General features: G+C 39.6%; 1 protein-coding gene across 3 annotated transcripts in view; it reads left to right on the forward strand.

Moving 5' to 3' along the window:
- CTPS2 (CTP synthase 2) overlaps positions 1–21,554 on the forward strand; it is a 74,032-nt gene that overhangs the window by 17,632 nt on the left and 34,846 nt on the right. For all 3 annotated transcript variants that reach the window (XM_037377289.1, XM_037377288.1, XM_037377286.1), the window contains 4 exons: positions 3,730–3,818; positions 4,603–4,697; positions 5,705–5,767; positions 7,109–7,152. In XM_037377289.1, the coding sequence (XP_037233186.1) occupies positions 3,730–3,818; positions 4,603–4,697; positions 5,705–5,767; positions 7,109–7,152 (291 nt within the window). The remainder of the gene's footprint in view (positions 1–3,729; positions 3,819–4,602; positions 4,698–5,704; positions 5,768–7,108; positions 7,153–21,554) is intronic.

Consider the following 21,554-nt stretch of genomic DNA (forward strand, 5'->3'; position numbering starts at 1 on the left):
AGGGAGCAATGGTATCCACCTGGCAGAAAGCCATGGCCTCTCTTAAACTTTGCACCCACCACGATGGATGCAGCTGCCCAGACACAGCTCTGGTGGGTACACGCTGCCACCCAGGTGCCAGGCTGCAGGCTGTGCCCGGTTTGTACCAGTACTGGGTAGACGGTGGCAGTGAGTGCTCCTGTGGGAGGTTTACCCAGACAGAGGGACGACTCTGCTTAATGGCAGAGCTGTGTGGGGAGGTGAGTAGGTTAAGGAGTATTGGGGAGTGCGAGAGAGAGAGAGAGGCTGACTGCTGGAATCGCATGCTGCCTTCCGTGAGACGGGCCCGACAGGCAGACAGGGCGATTCCCTCTCCTCTCTCTGCCTGGCTGAACACAGTGACTCAAGGGACAGGGGCAGCGGTGGCCAGCTCCTGCCCGGCTGTTGTGGTTTAGCCCTAGCTGGCAGCTAAGTACTGGGCAGCTGCTCGCTCACTCCCCCACCCCCCAGAGGCATGGGGAAGAGAATGGGCAAAGAGGTAAAACTTGGGGGTTGAGAGAAGAACACTTTAATAACTCAAACAAAAAAACCCCAACAATTGTAATGAAAAGGAGAGAGAAAGGGGAGACTAATAAAAGCCAAAGGGAGGGGGAAAAAATAACCCCCAAGTGATGCACAATACAACTGCTCACCACCTGCTGACTGATGCCCGGCCAGTCCCCCAGCAGTGACCAGCAGGCCCGGGCCAGCTCCCCCCTGTAACGAGCATGATGTTCTGTGGTATGGAATACCCCTCTGCCTAGTTCAGGTCAGCTGTCCCAGCTGTGTCCCCTCCCACTTTCTTGTGCCCCTCCAGCCCTCTGGCTGGCAGGGGCTGAGAAACTGAAAGGTCCTTGACTTCACGTAACCATTACTTAGCAACAACTAAAACCATCAATGCTTTATTAACCATTGTTCTCACACCAAACCCAAAACGCAGCACTGTACCAGTCTATTCCAGATGAAATTGGGACATGGCCGCAGCAGGCAGGTCACCTCTGTGACTACCCTGCCTTCCCAGCTGCCTTTGCCTAACAGGGATGAGGCTCTGCAAGTGGAACCAGACAATAATTAGGGTGTTGGTTTGTCTAGCTTAGAGGTGTTACCAAGGTTAAGTCGGCCTATGCCCTGTATCAAAACCTTCCATAAAAAAAGATGGGTCATTGTCATAGGAGACTCTCTCCTGAGGGGAACAGAAGGCCTGACACGCAGAGCGGACCCACTCCTTAGGGAAGGTGCTGCCTCCCTGGGGCCTGGGTTAAAGACGTGAGGAGAAAGCTGCCCGCCCCGGTACGGCCCTCGGGTTATTACCCATTGCTGGTTTTTCAGGTAGGCAGCGATGAAGTTGCAACAAGAAGTCCGAGGGCAACCAAGGGACACTCCAGGGCCTTGGGACGACTGGTTAAGGGATCAGGAGCACGAGCAGTGCTCTCCTGGATCCTTCCAGGTGCAGGGAGCCATGAGGGAAGCCGCAGGAAGAGCCAGCAGATCCACACCTGGCTGCGAGCCTGGTGTCGCGGGCAGAATTTTGTGTTGTTTGATCCTGGGTCAGTTTGCACGGCAGCAGCCCCGCTGGCAACAGGCGGAGTACACCTGTCTCAAAGGGGGAAAAGGGTCTTTGCACAGGAGTTGGCAGGGCTCATTGAAAGAGCTTTAAACTATATTTGAAGGTGGAAAGAGGGGAGACCACCTCGCTCTACAACTACTTAGAAGGAGGTTGTAGTGAGGTGGGTGCCAGTCTCTTTTCCCAAGTAACAAGTGATAGGACTAGAGGAAATAGCCTCAAGTTGCACCGTTGGAGGTTTAGATTAGATTGGAAAAAATTTATTCACTGAAAGGGTGGTCAGGCACTGGAACAGGCTGCCCAGGGAGGTGGGTGAGTCACCATCCCTGGAGGTATTTCACAGATGTGTAGATGTGGTTTAGTGGTGGACTTGGCAGTGCTGCGTTAATGGTTGCACTCAATGATCTTGAAGGTCTTTTCCAACTGAAATGCTTCTATGATTCTATGACTAGAGAAGGGAAGTGTTGCACCAGTCCTCAAAAAAAGCAGAAAGGACAATCTGTGGACATGGCAGGTGGTCAGCCTCGCCTCATTCCCTGGGAAGATTATGGAGGAAACACTCCAAAAAGTTGTTTCTGGGTGCATGGAGAAAAAGAAAGTGGGAACAGCCAGAAATAATCTCTGGAGATTTTCAGATTTTGTCTGGAAATGGCCCTGAGCAGCCTGCTCTAATTTGACCTGCTTTGAGCAGGGGATTGGGCTAGAGACCTCCAAAGGCCCTTTCTGGTCTATGTGATTCTGTCACTGTAGTCTTTTCTACCAACAGCTGCGTAGTGGGATGTTTTTATGATAAGTAAAATAACTCTACTTTTAGCAAAAAAGTGAAAAGTACCAAGTCTGAAAATGCATGGTTAGCTTTGTGTGCAGCTGGTCTTAAGTTTGGTGGGGCTTTTGCATTAAGAAGCATGTGAATCGATGATGGCTGGAACTCCAGTGTGGTGTTGAAATCTTAACAGACAAGTGCTCTTACTGTAATTGCCTGCATGTGCTAACCTCCTTTTTAGTGGTTTTGTCCAAAGGCTGTCTGTATAATCCTGTGTTCTGAATGAACTGCTTAATATTGCGTGTGGCGTCCAGCTCATAACCTAGCATCCACATGCCTGAATGATGAAATGTTGATGCTACTTGAAGTGCTAAATGTGCTGGCTCAAAATGTTTGGCAAGGAAACCATGATTAACTTAAATTGTAATTCGTTTCTTTTTCCAACCTCCTAGCATGGTAAAGTGTACTTTTAGTTGATCCTATAGTGTTCTACTAGTATGGAATAACAGCATTCGTAAGTAGTTATTTTTCTGTTGTATTTTTGATGCCTTCTGGAGTGTGGAAAAAGTAGAAAATGTTTGCTAGAAGGCAACCCAATCTGGAAAATTTGCAGAAGTCTTCCTGTTGGTTTCATTTGTCTGCACACAGATAAGTTCTGTCATTTCAGGTGATCTCGTTTTCATGGGGGATGGACTCTAGAGCGGGGTGCTATTAATTATGTTATTCTGTGGAAAAGACTGAAAAAAACAAGAATCAAACTCTGACGTTTTATGTCCCCAGTACAGTGCGTAGCCACTGCACTCACTTGCTCTAGTGGTACCTCAGGAGCCATGCAGTAGAGATTCTAATGCAGTATTTCTAGTAGGACATCGATCATGGGTCTGCCTCCCTCTCTACAGTTGATGTTTTCACAACAGTCCCCAGGAGTGCCTTTCTCACACTCTAGACAATGCAGGTTTATCCAGTCTTATGATAAGATGAGGTAAACTGTGGCACCCAAAAGCTAAGGAAGTGAACACCCTGGCCACATCTCATTTGGATGTCAGGATAAGGTCAGCACCACCCCTTGACTGGTGCCCTGATTTCCACAGGAAGAAAACCTGGGTACACAGTTATGAAACATTCTAGGAAGTCTGCTTACCTGGAGGATAGCAAAATGAGGACTGAAGGCATGCAGAACTTTGGAGCTATGGGCAAAGAAGGGGACATGGGTTGCTGGAACAAGAGCAAATACTGGGTCTTCAGTAAAGTTCTTAGAGTTTTATTGGGAAATTCACTTGAAACTAATAGTTTGACGTAATGCTATTGAAAAGTTGCTTATACAGTGTGTGCTGCTCTTCCTGTGGAAGAAAAGACTATTTAATTGCGTATTTTTCTTTATTAGTACATAGATTCAACAGAACTCGAACGTTCTACAGAAGCGGAGAACTCAGTGAAATATCACCAGGCATGGCACAAACTGTGCAAAGCAGAGTAAGTGGCATTGGGTATTCTGTATCCCAAATTCAGACCATGATATTTATTTCATGTAATGAAAAATTCTTCAGTAAAGCATTTCTCACTGCATCCAAACTTCTGTTACTTACATAAAGGGATAGATGTGTGTGGTTGGTGACTAGCTTCAGATATAGAAAATTATACTATCAACTTATATGCTCAAACTCTGCTTTAATCTCTTTAGACAAGTTGCAGATGTTTGGTTGGGCTTTTTTGAGGGGTGGTGGTTTTTTTTATAGCTGGACTTTCTTTACAGTGCAGGTCAGTTGTCAAAGATTTTTCTTTTCAACGTGCATCTTCGTGAAAGGTAGTTAGATAAAAGCTTAGTAAATGCTGGTGACACTGCAAATATCTGTGTTAAGAATCATTGTTGGGATTTCAATCTGTGTTTGTAATGGGATGTTGTTTGTTTTCAAAATGCATTTTGTTTCTTCAGTATTACTTAGTAGGCATAAAGTTTTGGTGTTAGGGTCCTAGAGTAGTGAATGTGTAGCTAGTTTAAGTAATATGTATTTAAGCAGTGGGATCTTCACTCTGAAGCATGAGGTTGGTCAGATGAGAATTGGGGTGGATGGATGAGACAAATCTCCAAATTTAGAGTTAAATTCTGTGTATTCTGAATACATGTCATACAAAACATGCCTTTTGTGCATTGTGCTTGCATTGTTATAACTTCAGAAGTCTTTCTTCAGTTTGTATGGGCTTCCTTTGCTGGCTTGATTCTACATGTTGGTTTCTTTATATATGGCTGTCATTACAGTGGCATTCTGGTCCCAGGAGGGTTTGGAATTAGGGGAACAGAAGGCAAACTCCAAGCTATCTCCTGGGCAAGAACAAAGAAAAAGCCTTTTCTTGGTAAGATCATTAGAGTCAGAAATTACTGTGTTTTGAAGGTGTATAGCAAGCTAATTGATTTGATTTAAAAAACCCCAGACAAACATATACTATAGAACACGGGTCCTCAAACTGTTTAACCAGGGTGCCGGCGCGCGGATGCAGTGGCAGGCCGTCATCTGCGGCTGCTTGGTTTCCCCCCCCAGCCCCCGGCGGGGGGGTCTGTAAATACCGGGGGCCGGACTGAGGACCCTGGGGGGCCGTATCCTGCCCGCGGGCCGTAGTTTGAGGATCCCTGCCATAGAAGGATCATGTCTTAGGGAAGTATTTGTGCTGTTGTATTTGTCTTGTAAATAATGTCAGGGTCATAGTCACATAGTACATCTAGTGTATAAGGAAGGAACGAGAAGACTGTCCCTACTTCAAAGGTTTTATTTGCTATATTCACGTTAAGTGGGGAGTCTTTGTTCTCCATCTTTGCTTAGCATCTTATAGATACTAATCAGTGTGCAGAAAACTTAGGTGTCTTTGTACACATTTGCTATATTAAATAATTTTTGTTGATTTACTGGTGTATTTTATTATGGAAAAGTCTAAAGATGCCATCTGGCCTATAACATAAGTGCTGTTTTGTGTAAGTGCCTCTGAAACTTTGGTTCCTACTCCACATTTCTTAGAATTTTGTAAGTGACTACTTTGACTAGTTGCCAAAGCAAAATTTGAATCTGGATATACCCAGACTTTCAGCTTCTGTTTGTCTTTACAGTAATTATTGATAAAATTATGGAAAGAAAAAAAAATTTTTTGAAAGGGCTTAAAGCACATAATTGTGTCATGTGTATTTACAGTGTGCCAAGTTTGAAGAGTGAGTTTTATGCTGAGCATCCATTTTTGTTTTAGCTTTTTTATAAGTCTGTATGTATGCAACTGGGTACCAAGATTTCGAAGCAGTCAAGACAGAACAGTGAGTACTTTGTCAGTCCTCTCTTTGTGCTGTTGAATTCTGAGGTTTTTGTTTTCTCTTCTAGGAGTTTGCCTGGGAATGCAATTGGCAGTTGTGGAATTTGCAAGAAACTGTTTGAATTGGAAAGGTGAGCTCAGTATGTTCGTGTGAATTTGATTTGCTTAGCAGAAATTTTTTTCTAAATGTGCAACATGTATCTATTATTAGAACTATTATATAGATCCTATGATTGTTAGGTACTTAGCTCTTCCAACATGATCATTTTCAGCTAAGCACCCTGTGCTACCTTTCTGTGCAAGGCAGTAGGAACTCTTATTATGCAGATTGCTTGAAACCGGCTTCTTGATCTAACAAGTGTAGGAGAAAGTGTGCTTGTAGTTCACCCCTGTAGTCTCTTTCTGGAGTGTACAGATGGTGAGGAGCAGATAATGAGAAGTGGTCTTCTCACTTGCTTTCATTAGTTGCAGTAGCCAAACTGTAGCCATAGCCATAGTAGTATGAAGAGATTTAGTTCACTGATTGTGATGAAAATTTATTAAATTGATTACTGCTTATGAAAAAGTCTTTGTCTTAATTAGGAATTATTTAACTTGGACAGTGAGCTCAGGGAGTGCAAGGACAACTTTAATGAGCAGGTGGTGTTTGTCCTGAGCCCCCTAAACAAGCAAGATATGAGCAGGACCATCCAGACAAAAAATACTGTGTGCACTTCTGTCATGATGGTAACTCCACCACACTCTGGCCAATGTCCCTGGCGTGTGTGAACCTTATGAACCATGAGACAGTGCACGCCTGCACTTTGTGTAAACTTAGAAGTTTACATACACTAAGTATGTACACTATTTTTGTTTTTCACTGAGTATAAAGGTGGGCAGGCTCTGGGACTGGCCCAGAAGCCTCACCTACAGGTGGATGCACTACATAGAAATTTTCCCACTTTTTGAGAGACTCCTGGCACCGGCTGCAATGGGGCTTCCCAGCCAAAGTGTGGGCCTGGATGATGTTAAGGTGGTAATTGGCGATGTAGTCTCTGTAACAGTTTGCAGTAATGATTCGATGTTTTGCCCCTATTGGTTTTTTATCACATTGTGCATAATAACTAGTACTGTTTCCTTTTATCATATTGCATGCTATTTTCCTGTACTATATTGTAATATAATAAACTGCATTTATTCTTACATTTGATTTGGAATTCATTTTTGCTTGATATCCAGTCAGTCAGGAAACCACCGATGAATTTCTACCACCAACAGCTGAAAGGAAAAAGTTTTGGGAAGTAGGAAAGGTAGTGTGTGTAACAGGCTATATGTTTCCTGTGGTTGCTTCAAAAGGGTGCAGTATGTATTTCAACATGTGAGATTGTAGCTTAAATGCAGACAAACCCCAAAATGCCACAAAACAGTTACGAGTTTGTAGTACATGTAGAACAACAGGTATGTACTGTGTTTGTTTTGAACTTCTGTTCCAGATGCAAATTCTACAGAATTTGACCCAGACACAAAAACCCCTGTAGTAAGTACTGATTTTTTTTCCTGCATATGTTTTGGGAACATACATCTTTTACTAAAAAGGGAGTTACCTCTGTGTAAGTTAAGATCTGTCTATATTTTTACATGGTAGGACATGAAGAGTTGTCTGCTGTCCCTATTCAGTATTATTTAAAAAGGTATTTTCTTTTAATAGTCCCTTACCTTCACCTGCTTGCTTCTGTGATTTGCTTTAGCTTTATTTTTGTAATTTTTCTGATTGTTTCCTTGGCTGTAGACTGATGCTGGGAGTAGACAGTAATGATTAGGTTGACTTTACTAGAGAGTAAAATATGAAGGGAAGCTGGAAAGTGTAGCACAAAGCTATTATAAAAATATAAATTTATATAAAAAGATAAAGATTGTATGGAAAGTTATTGAAAAATTCTTCTCTTTCCTGTATATAAATAATAAAAATAACCACTAGACATCCCCCCTCACCAGTCCTCCTTTTGAGAAAAATTTCAGTGCTGTAGATACCACAGGACGCTCTGTATTATTATATGCCAATGGTAGAATTTTAGAGTGGAGTGCTTCCTACTTCGGGAGAGTATGGTATCACATTGTCATAAAAGTAAAACTTAAAAATGATCAGTAAGAGAGTTTTTTTTTAAAGACAAAAAGGAACAGAGATACATGTGAGAAAAAAATAGCATCTTGGTGTAAAATGTAAACATCTGTTCTAGTGATGAATTAAGTGCATTGCTCATAGTGACTTACTGTATCTCTATCAATTTCCTTCGAAAGAGTTTTGTTAGGATTTTTAAGTAAAATACATTTTTTTCCACATCTGCTTAGTCTGAAACATACAAATAGGTTTTTAAAGCATTTGACCTGTTTGTCAAGGTTGTTTATATACATAGGAGAGAGAATCTACTCTGAACTTTTGAAGGTAAGTGAGAGACAACCTCTGTAGTCTCTCACTGTGAGACTTGCTGCTAAAACTTGTTGGCGTTTGGAAATGTCCTCAGGTGAACAAAGTTAAATGTTGCATTTGGCATCAAATTTGTGGGCTTGTCATTGTAAGAGGATTTTTTCTTCACCCTTCTTTGAGTGTATGCGAAGACATACCCTTAACTGGAGGGGTCAATTTCATAATACCAGCGTATTGTAGAATGTGGAAGATGTTGGAAGCTTACTGTAGATTTTTTGGGAAGCAAGAGGGATAGTATGGAAGACTGATTCTGGGGCATCTGTTTCTAGGGCTTTTTAGTGCCAGTTTTATATAACTTCTCATGACTGCACTTCAGCTAGTCACCTCGTGTACCTTTTCAGGATGCAGTCAGATCATCAGGAGGGGGTGAGTCACCCTTTGGAACGGTTGGTTTCTTTCTGTTATGCAAAGGGTTGTTCACAGTAGCTGGCCCAGATGCAGAGCTCCACACTTAGATGAAGTCAGAAGCACAGATGCTTGTCTGCTGCAGCTGTACAGGCAGTTTCTCCCAGGACAGAAATTGTACTGTGTATTAGTATAATATATCTAGGATAAAATTTTATCCCACAAGAAACTGAGTGATTTGCAGTTTGTATTCAAGGGCAAGTAAGGTATATATGTTAAAGAGAAAATTATGTGGACATAAGAAAATAATGGAGTGAATGTTAAGTGTCATAGAGGATTAATACAGTGTTTACAATTGAAGCAGTATGCCTCAGTACATAAATGGATATTCTTTTTTTTCTAAGCTACATTAAGGTTCTGAAATTGGTTGTTACCAGTCATATTTCAGCATCTTAATCTGATCTTTGACATCTCAGTTCTAGGCAAGAAAGAGATGTAAATCATTCCAAGGGGGAAATTTGCACTATCAATAATTATAACTGTTAAATAATTTGTCTTAGCAGAGTCCATCTTGTGCTAAAACCTGCTTATATATTCTGTATAATAACAAATCAATAAAAATGATTGGAAGAGAAGCAGGTTAGCGAAGCTTGTGAATTACCAAACTGATGTAGATGTTTCATTATCCAAGACAGTTAATTGGAAACACAGTATCAGCACTGATAATATCTTGTGATGCCACTGTGATTCAGCTGAGTGCTAAGGTAGGACCAAAGCAGTGTACTTTTCTTTTGTGTAAACAGTGTACCTGATCCTTTGGAAATGGGAGAGGGTGAAGAAAGGCACTGATGAGGCAGTCGTTTGATTTCCTTTTATTTTTAAGAAAAGGGAAAAAAGACAGAGGGTCAAATATGTAGTTCAGCAGGGGAGCTCGGGGGCAACTGTAAAATATGCAGCTACTTACATCCCTTCTTAATTTGTTAAGCATTCAGATACTCAGAACTGTACTCACCAAAGCTGATAGTTTCTTCTGAAGTACATACAAAGTATCATGGTCTACTTTGCTTCCCTTTTGTCTGCATCTATGGAAATTTGAACCTTTTTTATTAGAAAGAAAAACAGATTGTCATGTAATTGTGTAACTCAGAGTTAGGCTTTCAATGGAAAAATAAGTGTCTGAAATAATGAGAAATAATATTACTGGCAACTCTCAAAGTAACATAAGTTATTGTACTATTAGAAGAGCATTGCTTGCATGACTAAAGAGTTTTGAGCATCATAAAAAAGTGTTTGTATGTGATGAGGCAATTGTGACTTGTTCTGTTTTGAGCAATAACAAATTTACAACTAAATGTGCAAATTGAGAATTGCCTGCAATGCTGAATATTTGTTTCCTTTTAGCTGTTCATCTATTTCTACTGACTATCATTACAACAATACTGCTTAACCTGGGTTCTGCAGAAGCACCCATGAGTAACATTATGTAGGAGGGAAACGCTGTATAACTCTGTATTGCTTGTTTTGGGGAATATTGATATAAATTATATTGGTGTGTAAATGACTGCAAGTATTGTAGAATTAAGATTTCAAATACCTTGAAAAAAATGGTAGTCTCTGCATACAAAATATAGAAGTTAATGACTTAATAATGTGAAACAGCTAAAATTGTGTTTTTAAAATAGGCTAGGGGGAAAAGGATAATCCCCAAGTTTAATATCTGTGTGATGAAAACTTAAAGGAAATGAGACCTAGAAATTGAAAATATGAATAAGCTGTGATTTATGAGCTGTGTTTGAGATAGTTGAAGTTGCTATTAGATATTTTCATTTAGGCTTAAATTAAAAATGTAAACTGAAGAAAAAAACCCCAAAAGCTCTGATATGGCAATTACCTGTGTTCACTAGACCATACCATTTACAGTATCAAAATACCACCTTAAGGTTTTCTTTTCAGTTCCTCTTTAACACGTTTCATTTCAGTAGGGAAAATGAGGAAGGTACACGAGCACTGATCACAGTCCCTTAAGTTCTTGATCTCATCTTGGTTGATTATTTGAAGGTCATGTTCCCATTATATATACTTAAGCTGCTTTACTTTTTAGCCTTTTGGATAATAATGATGGGTAAATTACTGTTTTTCTTTGCAGGAAGATAGCTGTTCAGAAAAGTAATGCATTTGCTTGAGAGTATGCTTCATATGAGTTTTCTGTTGCAAATTATAATTTTAAAATGAACCCCTTTAAAGGGAAATGGTATAGTCTGTGAACTGCTAATGAACTGGATTCACTGGGTGGCAAAACTGTCACTGTTCTATTCCATTTCTCTCTTCTTCCTCTACTATTAAACGTAGGTTTTTTGGGGGGATGAGGCTTTTAATTATGTCCTTTGTTAATTTAATTGCAACTACCTCTAATACTGTTCTGGGGGGAAAAAAGCCCCCAGAAATATTTCTAATGCTTTTTTTTATTTTAAATTTAAAAAAGCTAATTTTAATTGTGACTGTTGTTCTTCATGACCTATTGCATCTTGTGTAGGAGCATGCAACTTCAAATATTGGACTGGGTAAAATAAGTATATTTTCTATAAACTCAAGAAATTATGCAGAAATAGATTTTGCCGGTAGGTGACACTCGTGTAACATGTTTGTTTCTTGATGCCCGATTTTCCTATTCAGGATGTCAGTAGCCTGATTGAATTAAAAAATTTTTCAGGTTGTCTAAGAGATGAAAAGGAATGTATGCCCCACTCGTGCAAATGCACCTCTTAAAATTCTGTGATTTTACTTATGCATGTAAAGTAGCTAATGTAGCTTGGTAAGCAAATGCATGTATGGTATATTTAATTTTGAAATCAAAGCTTATTGTTAATTTACAATAATATTTTTTTTATAAGCCAGAAAAAATAATAAATATTATGCTTTTATTTTCTTCCAAGAAGCATAACACATTTTAACAGCTGAAGGGTTTGTGTAAAAGAATGGCCCAGGAGCCTGTTAGAACATTCATATAATGTTTAAATATCATAATTTTTGAGGCTTCTATTTATGCATCACTGGTGTGGAGTACTTTATTCCTCATTTCATGGAGGGGAAATTCAGGAATAGGAACCACTGTAGTATAGGATCTTAAAAGCACTTGATAGGCTTTGCAATTAAGTTGAGTCTTTAAGTCCTTAAGTAACTGAAATGTAACTATTTATCAGGATAATGGATGATGTTCGTGTTAAAATTCAGTCTGAAATTCCAAATTCTCTAGTAGGATTAGTGCTTAATCTACTGAATTACTTGTCTTCAAAATTTCCATTCTTCTCATTTATCTTCTTTTTCACTAATTTCCTCTTAAAGTAAATAATAATGCTTATGAATTACATATGTGAAAATACATGTCACAGGGGATCATGCAATGAAGAGGTTAAAACTGCACCAAATAAATACAATGAATGTTTTAACGGCCACAGCAATCACTCAGTTCCTATATATACTTATGTATTTCTGTTTACAAGTCATGACAAAAAAACCCCCAAAACTTGGGTAAATATAATTGAAAATGAACATGTAATGTTACAGTCGTCATACTTACTATTGTTACATTGTTATTGTAAATAAGTACTTTGTGTTTTAAAAATTTCAACTGTTTACCATATGGAAGCATCCTCTTATGTGAATGAAGAAACTGAACCGGGAGAAAGTATTGGATAGTGTGCACTAGGAGACACTCTTCAAATGGAACGCTACATTGTTTCCTTTTGTGTGTTTTAGAAACCATTTCGTTTGAATTGCTCTAGAGGCCCAAATAATAGCTGTAGTAAAGCAGGGTTTGTTAAACACCGCTTTCTAAATGTAGTGTGAAATAGAAACAGGTAGTTCTGAACTAATTGTGAGGCAGCTTAGCTGGAAAGTGTGGCTAGTGAATATGCAGGAAACACAATACAAGATGAACTTTGTTATATGTCAAATCTTTATTCTGTATGTTTTAAAATCATAACATCTGTGGGTTTAGGTGTACATATAGTGTATGCAAATGCCAAGCTCTTCTCCTTCAAAGCGGTGATATTCATTATTGCAGATGCCTCTACTGTCCTGTACCAGTTATCTTTTTTATAAGCATCACAAACTCATCAAAGCTGATACTTCCATCATTATTTTTGTCCAACGATTTAATTATGTTATCAAGTGAGAATGAATCCTGTTTTTATAGGGAAAAAATTAAAAAAAAAAAAGAGAGAATGAAATTAATAGATTGCCACAACTGTTTTCCTCTGAGGATTATTGGCAAGAAGTGATGCAGTCAACAGCTGGTGTTACTTGAAGGTGTTACTGGTAGTGATGTATTTACCAGTTTTACTGGTTAAACTAGAAATACAGTGCCTGCTGTCACCTGCCAAAAATGTTAAGATAGATATGATAACCATTTCAGAAGTATCAAGTTTTGCTGAGACAGATTAGTTCAGTCTTGTAGGTAAACTTGGAATTTAGGAAATGGAGCAGGTGGAATAGCTGCAGCATATACATAATCACCAGTAAAAATTAATATACATACCACCTACTGCTTAATTAGATACTAATCTAGGCTGTGAATACTCTATTTGAAAACATGTTGCTCCTTTCATTAGAGTTTGGACTAGGTCTTAAGAGTCTCTTTCCCTCCCCTTTTCCCCTCTTTGCTAGGAATACCGTATTCACTATTGAAAAATTCTTGCTAATGAATTAAATCTAGTTTAGATTATTAGCTCCTTTTATTTGTTGTGTCTGGTAAGAGTGCATCTAAAACCCCAAATGCAGTGAGTATTCTGATAACATCCCTGATCAGACTAGTTAAGTAATATAAACCTGGGTTTGATTTACAATTCAGATTTTCAAATATTGTATTTCTTCATATTTTGTGCCTATACATGTTTTTCAATGTCCTGTCTTGCTTTTATGTTGGTTTATTATAGTGCCATATATTTCTGCAAACAGACTAGGTGCTTGAAAATGTCTGATGTCCAGACAGAAAACATCAGTATTGTTTTTCCTGGACACTTCTATTTCCATATGTCTGAGAAAATGGGTATGGTGCTAAATTGTGTACAGCTAATATAAAAAGCATTACATTTTTGGATTTGCCATCACATTTCTTACTCATTTTTTGCAATTAATTTCTACACAAGTTTTTAAAAAGAAAAAACCTTTGTGTTTTATTAGTTTGTTTGTTTGTAATTAGCCACTTCATGTGTCATGTTCAGTCACATGATTTCATAATGAAATGACTAAATTGGATTACTGTAGTTTTCAAAATACTGGATTTTTCTATTGAGGTGCAACTTCTTTCAGACCTTTAGCAAAAATTGCTTTTGTCAGCTATCCAAAATACAGTATTTAAGGATTTGTCTAGCAAAAGAATCAATGCAGTTCAGGAAAGGTCTGACGGAGAATATATATCTGAAATCAGAACCTAGATTTTTTTCCAGCTATAGGAAATGGGTATTTCTCTCTCTAGCTTGATGGAATCTCTTTACTTGGCATCTTTCTGGAAAACCTTCTTTTATTTTGTAGTGATGGGAACTTAATCTAGATAGAAGTTGGCTCGTATCTCTTACTTTTAAATTTGTTCTACCAATTTACTTGGTTTAAAGATTTTTCTATATAATTTCTAGATTCAAGACTTATTATTTAGACTGAAACAAAGAATATAAGACTCAGATGCAATAATCTAGGTGAAATTTGGATTACATAAAAAATCCCAAACAAAAGAGTTTCTTAGACTTTTGCATTTTATTTCACAAGGCTTTGTAATAAACTCCCTGCTCAGATATCTGTTTGGAGCTACTTTTCATTAATGTGAATGAAGTTTATAAGCCAACCCTTATTCAAGGGTGGTTTATGGAGTCAGTGAAACCACCTGAGCACAATAATCTGCCTTGCAACATAGTTACGTTTATTTACGTTTTCCTATACATTCATAGCAATATTCACAGTGAATATAATAAGAGTGAAACTTACCTTCAGGTACTGTGCAAATTGATTCTGAAGTAGATTTTTCAGCCCACCAATGGACAGTGCACTGGTGCTGCCCTCCATTAAAGCATACTGGGTAAAATACTTCAGAAGGTTATCATTGAGTAAATGTTCCATGTTTCTCAGATGTTGTCTTGATGAATAACTGCAAACCAAGCAGACAATAACAATTCTGTACATCAGAATTTTGAAATATGTCTGACACCCTGTTCATTGCTTTACTAACCATGCAGCATGATTAATGCTTAAGCTAGATGAAAAGATTTGGGTTTTTTTCTTTTTTCTGTAAAACTAGATCAACTGTCCCAAGAAAAAAAAAAATAATCTAAGTTAGGTTCAAAGATTTGAAACACCCAATACGTTTATAGGTTATGCTTACCTCACTCAAAATTTGGAGCTTTCAAATGTATCCAGCAGAAGTGAGAGTCTCAGATTGAGGCAACCTTTATAGTGGCTTGCATGCTCCACCCTAATTATGAAACTAGCATTTGTCATTGAGTCGGTGTGCTAGTTTTGTTGTGTTTCCAGTATTGATCTAGGTTTACATGTTCTTCATAGGCCATCCTGGAGAGGTTTTCTTTCTTAAATTTGTGTATGTTATACTTCAAGATGTACCACACCTGAAGAAGCCTGAAAAAGGCTCTTGTGGGGATATATATCGCATTTTCTATTATAATGGACTTTTTGAAAATGGTAAATACAGATTTGTTTTAAAAAGATGGAGCTAAGTAAATAAAATATGAAGAAGCTACTTGCTCTTTGTGTGAGTTGGTAATCACCAATGCCAAAGCCACTTCTCCAAATTTTGCTATTTCTTAGCACAGGAGACTGATGAATTTCCTCTGGGATAAAATTCTGGTTGCTACTATAAAGAATTAAGACATTCCATGATGTGAATGGAAGAAGACTGAAGCATTCTAAATGGGAAAGATGAACCTAAGGTTCTGAAAAAACTTTCCTTCTTGGGAACACCTTCATAACTGAGTGTTGTGTTCTGCAGGTTCTGAAATCATGTTCTGTTCATGATCTGTGGGGCATTTTTGAGTGTGGTTGATGCTTCATGACCCAGCACTGCTCGTTTTGTATCTGCTGTGTTGCTGGCTCTGGCTGTGGTTTCTATATGTGGTTTCTAATCTGTCTGATGTCTGCTGTTGTCAGGTTTTTGATGCTTAGTTCCAGAATCACTTACTAGATCTTCCACCCTGTGCATCACTTACTGAGATTCAATCATCATTGCATCACTTATAACTGAGCCAAGAGCTTTGTGAGTCTGTAGGAGATGGATGGATTGGAAAGGGTGTTTTTGGAACTGCAGGTGTATGGGTCTACGGTTCCATGACAGGGAAGCAGGAAGTTTCCTGAGAAGACAAGGCAAGCTTTGCTAGATGTATCATGTAGATATACACCTTGCATTAGCAGCCTGCTTGCATGTGCTTATACTGACTTCCCAAAGTGTCAGGGAGAGGAGTATTAGAAGAGTCCTTCAGTGATCATGTAATTAATTCTTCCCTTTGCCCTGGAATGGGATCACTGGTATTTATGTTGAATGTCTGCTTAATGTTTTCTTAAGTCTCTTAAGTAATGGTGGCTCCACAATCTCCTTACCTGGTCCATTCCTTGTGGTTTCTTATCTCACTATAAGACAGTATTACTAGATGTCCACATTCCTTGCTGCACTTAAGCCCTTCTCTTGTCTCCACAGACACTGGTAACAGACCTAGCATCTTCCTTCTTAAAATGGTCTTTAACATATTGGAGAAATCCACAGTCTTCCTTTTTTTGGTTCAGAAATCCTTGCCAGTTTAGTCTTCCTTTTGGAGTCCTGCTTCTTGGATCTACTCATCTTTTATTGACTTTCTGCAGTTGGTTCCCATCTTGCTTGAGATACGATGTCCAAAGCTATACAGCTAGTTCACCACTCTGAGCGCTGATGGTGTTGCAGTTTTGAACAGTGCCTGAAGCACATGGGTGATGAGGAGAACCTCTTTGTCATTTTACAGGAAGGTGGCAGGCTACAGGTCTTTAATAGTGAAAGACTTTGTCAAGTTTCTTAACACTTTATGTCAAGCTTGTTGTGGGGAGGACAAATACACTGATTTCAAATTCAGCACAAAAGCTTGGCATTAGCTTGAGGGTCAGAGAAAGGGGGTCAAGCATCCCCAAATCTTTGTCCAGTCCAACTGAGAGGATGAAGCTGGAAACATGCTTTCCCCTGTGTTTGCTTTTGGCTCAACAGAAAGTCAAGAGTGGCTACTGTGATCACTAGCAGAACCTCTACGGCTGCTATAATAGATGGTGGTAGCACTGCAAGCAAGTTTGGAAGTCCTGGTCTAGGATGCATTCTGTGGGTTATGGCAAGTCCCATACACCAAGCTGGGGCATGAATTCTGGTCATTCATGGCAGTAAGATAATAAGTCCTTTTCTCTTCCTCTTCTTTCAGCAAATAAAATGAAACCAAACATCTGTGTCTTTCTGCTTCCATCCTGTTTTCCACCTTTGGTAGACAGTGAGATTTTAGTAGTAGTGCATGACCAGGTGAACTGCTGAGGTGTCTGCTCTCCATCTGCTAATTCTTCTTGCCTACAGCTCCTCCTATGGTAGCCTCACCACACTTACTGCTTTCTACCTTTTGGAAGCAGTGTCAGGAAGCTGTTGTGCCTGATGTGTATTGTTCATATTACAGTATTTTTAAAACATTTTTTTAAGTATTCAAATTACTTGTACCAAAGGCACCTCTCTTTCTTGAAAATGTAGTAGTAAGATGTTTAGTAGTATGGAAGAAGAATTGCATTTCAAGGGATCGCAACTCAAGGAATTCAGCACATTAGCCTTATTAATTTGTTAAGGGTTCATTAAGGAACACCACCTAATTGCAAAATAGCATAACCAGTTTTACTGAAACATCTTCCCATGGAAGTGAGAGGCCAATGCCTAGAAATTTAGGTGACCTGCTCAACGGCTGCATGCCAAATCTGGGGATGAATCCAGTCTCCTCAGATCAGCTTTATTCACAAGACACTGTAATCTGTAAGAGGCCATCTGAATGAGAGACTGATAGAGTTGGGATTTGTTGTTTGATTTCTTAGCTCTTTGTCCTCTCTTATTTAGACCACAGTGCCCTCCTCCAGTAATTTGTGTGGCATCTCTGAACTCTATTGCAGTGAGCAACAGAGCTCAGTTTGACAGGCTGCAGTATATTGTCTTTGCCAGAAGACCCCTTTGTAGGACATAAGTGCTATTCTAAAATAAGTACAGTTTGTCCAGCACAACCCAGCAATGGCAGAATGATACCCACGGGTAAGGAATTCTGGTCGCTGACAAAGAGTTTAAACAAAAGTAAGGAAAGACAATATATTGCCACTATTAGATGATGTGTAACTAGTAGATAGCAGCATTTATCTATGCTGAGGAACAGCACTTGTTACCAAGCTTTGATGTCAGTGCAGTCTGACTTCCAGTGTAGAAGCAACAGTCCAGCTTTGGTTACAGTGTTTTGCTGCTCTTTCTTGGATGTGTGAATATATATTCTTCCTGCAGTTTATGACATAATTCAGTTGGGTTTGCCCTGAGCTAAAGAAATCATGTTAGTAAGCACTGTATCCTTTTGGAATTGACATTTTCATTGTAGCTTAGATACAAACCCATTAGCAAAAAAAGAACTAAGTTGATTATGTGTAAGTCTTTTTAGGAATGCACATCACACAGATGTCCCTGTGATGTTTGTGTGTCATTTTCTTTCAGTGGTGGTTTCTGCAGATTCAATATTCACTCAAAATTGGCTATTTCTGTGTATTGCCCTAGCAAACTGGTTCTCTGGCATTTGGTGCAAGCAATTCCAATTACAATGGAGAATAAGAGAATACAAGCTGCAAGGATGACTAAAGTTTGGGCACCACTGCTATTGGTAGGAGTGGTGAGGCTTATGGCATCGTGGTCACATGGTCTCTGTGCATGTTTAGCGATGGATTAAGTGGGATGGTAACTCAGGTGCTATCTCTTTTGCCTTTGTCACATCCTTCCTGCCACCATTGATGGCTGAATGGTATGTGGATCTGTGCTCCTTGTTTACCTTAATGTGCTGGACTATAAATTGGGTTGGTCTATGTATGGATTTCTGTGCCATTCGCTGATGCTGTTGGAAGGGACAGGGCACCTTCCACAGGGTGGGGCTGTCACCTGAGGGCAGCAGCTATCTCGGTCATCCCGTTTAATCCTCTGCTGATGGGTTAACACCCTAACCCTCCAGTAGTTTTCCATCATCTTCAGTGTATTTTATTGTAGCAGCACCACTGTTACTTGTATGTGAGCCCAACTACTTTAAAGCTAGAACTACTTTAAAGCTAGTTGAGGAATCTCTGTGAGGCTTATGTTACAGCCTGACTGCAGTATAGGAATGTCTGCTGTCAAGGTGGAGTTGGCTGTAATTGAGAACGTATATTTTGTGTGGATGTTGTGCATTTGGAAAGAAAGAGCAGGAGGTGGTTTTGTGCCTAGCATTCATTCGCGTTTTTGTATGTGTATACTGCTTGTGCATCATATTTAGATTCCAGACGTCAGTCACTAGATCAGAGCCCTTTGTTAACTCTGGTTACTTTCTGAAGTGGAAGTGGAGAAAGATGATGGGACAATGTAGGTAAATTGGGCAGGATTAGGGACTATCTGGAGTATATGATTCCTTACCTGATTTGCAAAGAAATATTGTACAGGTGTCAAACAAGTTTGATTTCCTATTGAGTAAAGAAGCAGAGCGGTATTTATATAGAAGTAATGCTAGTATGAGGTATGTACATGTACCTGTGCCTGTTGTAAGTTATCAATCCCCATGCTGCATCTGAAGTTAAATATGGGATCTGCACAGTAATAGATCAGTAGGAATACATTTTTTGGAATAGTTGTATTGTAGATAATTTGCAAATAATAAAAGGAAAGCCATAGAGATGCAGATGTCTGCTGCTACCACGATGTGTGTCCATTTTGGCTATAAGGGTTCTGGTGAGTTCTGCAGAGAACAGTCCTGCAAGTGCAGTCATCTTCAGATATTCTTTACCATCTGCAGAGAGGGAAAGGCTTTAAAGTTGGGATACTGATAGTCAGTCTACTACATGGGACCTTTTTCAAGGTGTATGTTGGCAGGTATGGGAACTTTCTAGTGCAAATAAGGGAGTTATGATACGTTTCAATGTTGCAAGTGCCATGGGTTCAGTGTCATGGGTCAGACTAGGAGGAGACAAAGGACAGACTGAGAGAGAAGGAACATCAGTTAACAAATTTTCTGAAAAAGATCGAGTAATTATGGGTAAGAGGTTCAGCAGACTGCACCATTGTAGAGAACCTGGCATTGCTTTGAGGTACGGAACTGTTAGATGGAAGGTGAGGATGGCTTGTAAAATCCTTTGTGTGTCACAGGTGATGCATTCCTTATGTTAAAATTGCTGCTGTTTGTAAAACCTGCAGTGGTGACGTGTAAAAGGGTTGACTCATCTCAGAAATTAAATTTGAACTATATGGGTTATCCTGACAAGAGTTTCTTCCAGGCCCTCCCTTGTGACATACACCTAATGAGACGATGAAGGTGTCTTCTTAAACAGGACTGGGTGCGGCTGCTACAGGGATGAATGATTTAATATGATGCATTGTTTGCAGTCGGCTTTAAATTGGTGATGTGTTGTTACTCATTGTAGCTATATGTGTCAGCTTTTGCTGTCATATGTACACATCTGACAGACAAACTATTATATTGCTGAAACTTCCCCCGATGTAGATATTCTCTGTTACAGGAGACAGTTTTGAGGGAGAATATGTTTCAAGAAGAGATTTTATCCTTCCACTATATGAACATTGGCTCACGCAACAGTGCAATAAGGTTGTTACTGCCACAGTTGAAATTTACAGTTAGTGTAATTGCTAAAACACTAAAACTTTTTTTTCCTTCCTAAACTTGGATTTGATTTTGGGAATTCTTAAGAGTGATCAAAAATGCATAAATCTCCATCCCAGCAAAGCACATATGGATTTATGGAGGACTGACAGTTTGCTGAGTTTCAGGTAGGGCAGAGTACGTATAAGTAAGGTAATGATGTACAAGGGGTACTAGCAAGTTCATTATTTCTGTGGCAGGATTAAGTCTTCTCTTTGCTGTCCTCTGACCCTGGAGGTGCCTGGACTCTCTAGATGTCTCAGCTCTATCTAAGATCCCTTCATCCTGAAAACAAAACTGATGAAGAGAGAGAGAATTGGGTTTTGTTGTTTATTTTCAAAGCTTTGTTGCTGCTTTCAACAATGCAAACCTGACAGACTGTTCAAAAGAGGTCTAGAAGTGCACCTAATAAACCACATGAGCATATAATGTAGGAATTACTGTGCACTGAGATGCCTAAATCCCAGTGTGAAAATACGCGTTAGACACTACTTTGCCCAGGTTTTTCTTGCCTAGAAATATCTATAATCTGTTTTCGTGCAAGTCCAGCACTACTGTCTGTCAATGTAATAATCCTGCTAGTGAGTCTGAAATGACACATCTGGTCATCTTAATCCTGGGAAGGCCTATCTACTATGTATTCTTACAATTTATTTAATATGATTTGATAGAAAGGGGCCTGATACAATGTGAGGTAGTGACTCTTTTAAGGCAAGCCTACAGCTTGAGATGGTATTGTGGTATGATAGCATACTCTTGATTTGCCTTGTGTGCATGTGGGGAAGGTGGGGAATCCTGGGTTTTGGCTTCTCTGTCTAAAACAGTTTTGCCTTTTCCATTAAAGAGCAGGAGCTGGGAGAATGAGCGTTCTGAATTTTTGACCACATGGACCAATGTGGGCTGTTGTGTGGATGTCTGTGCACTGGGTGGGGACAGTGGGCCCTCAGCAGAGTTGCAACGCTCCAACCCCTAGAAATCAGGCACGGAGGTCTTTTACCAGAAGTGTGCTGCAGTGACCCTCTAGGTCACTGTGACCCTGGTGCAGCTGGGCTGGCCTTGCTGCTGAAGTAGTGGGGAATTATTGAGGCAGTGCCACAATATGAGCAAAGGTGTTTGTGCTAGCTAATGACCACCTGCTTTCCTCCAGGAACAGGTGAGTTTGGGGAAACCAGCAGCACCCATGAGAGGTGCTCTTAG

This window comes from Falco rusticolus, chromosome 2 (assembly GCF_015220075.1).
Source record: "Falco rusticolus isolate bFalRus1 chromosome 2, bFalRus1.pri, whole genome shotgun sequence".
Classification (NCBI taxonomy): domain Eukaryota; kingdom Metazoa; phylum Chordata; class Aves; order Falconiformes; family Falconidae; genus Falco; species Falco rusticolus.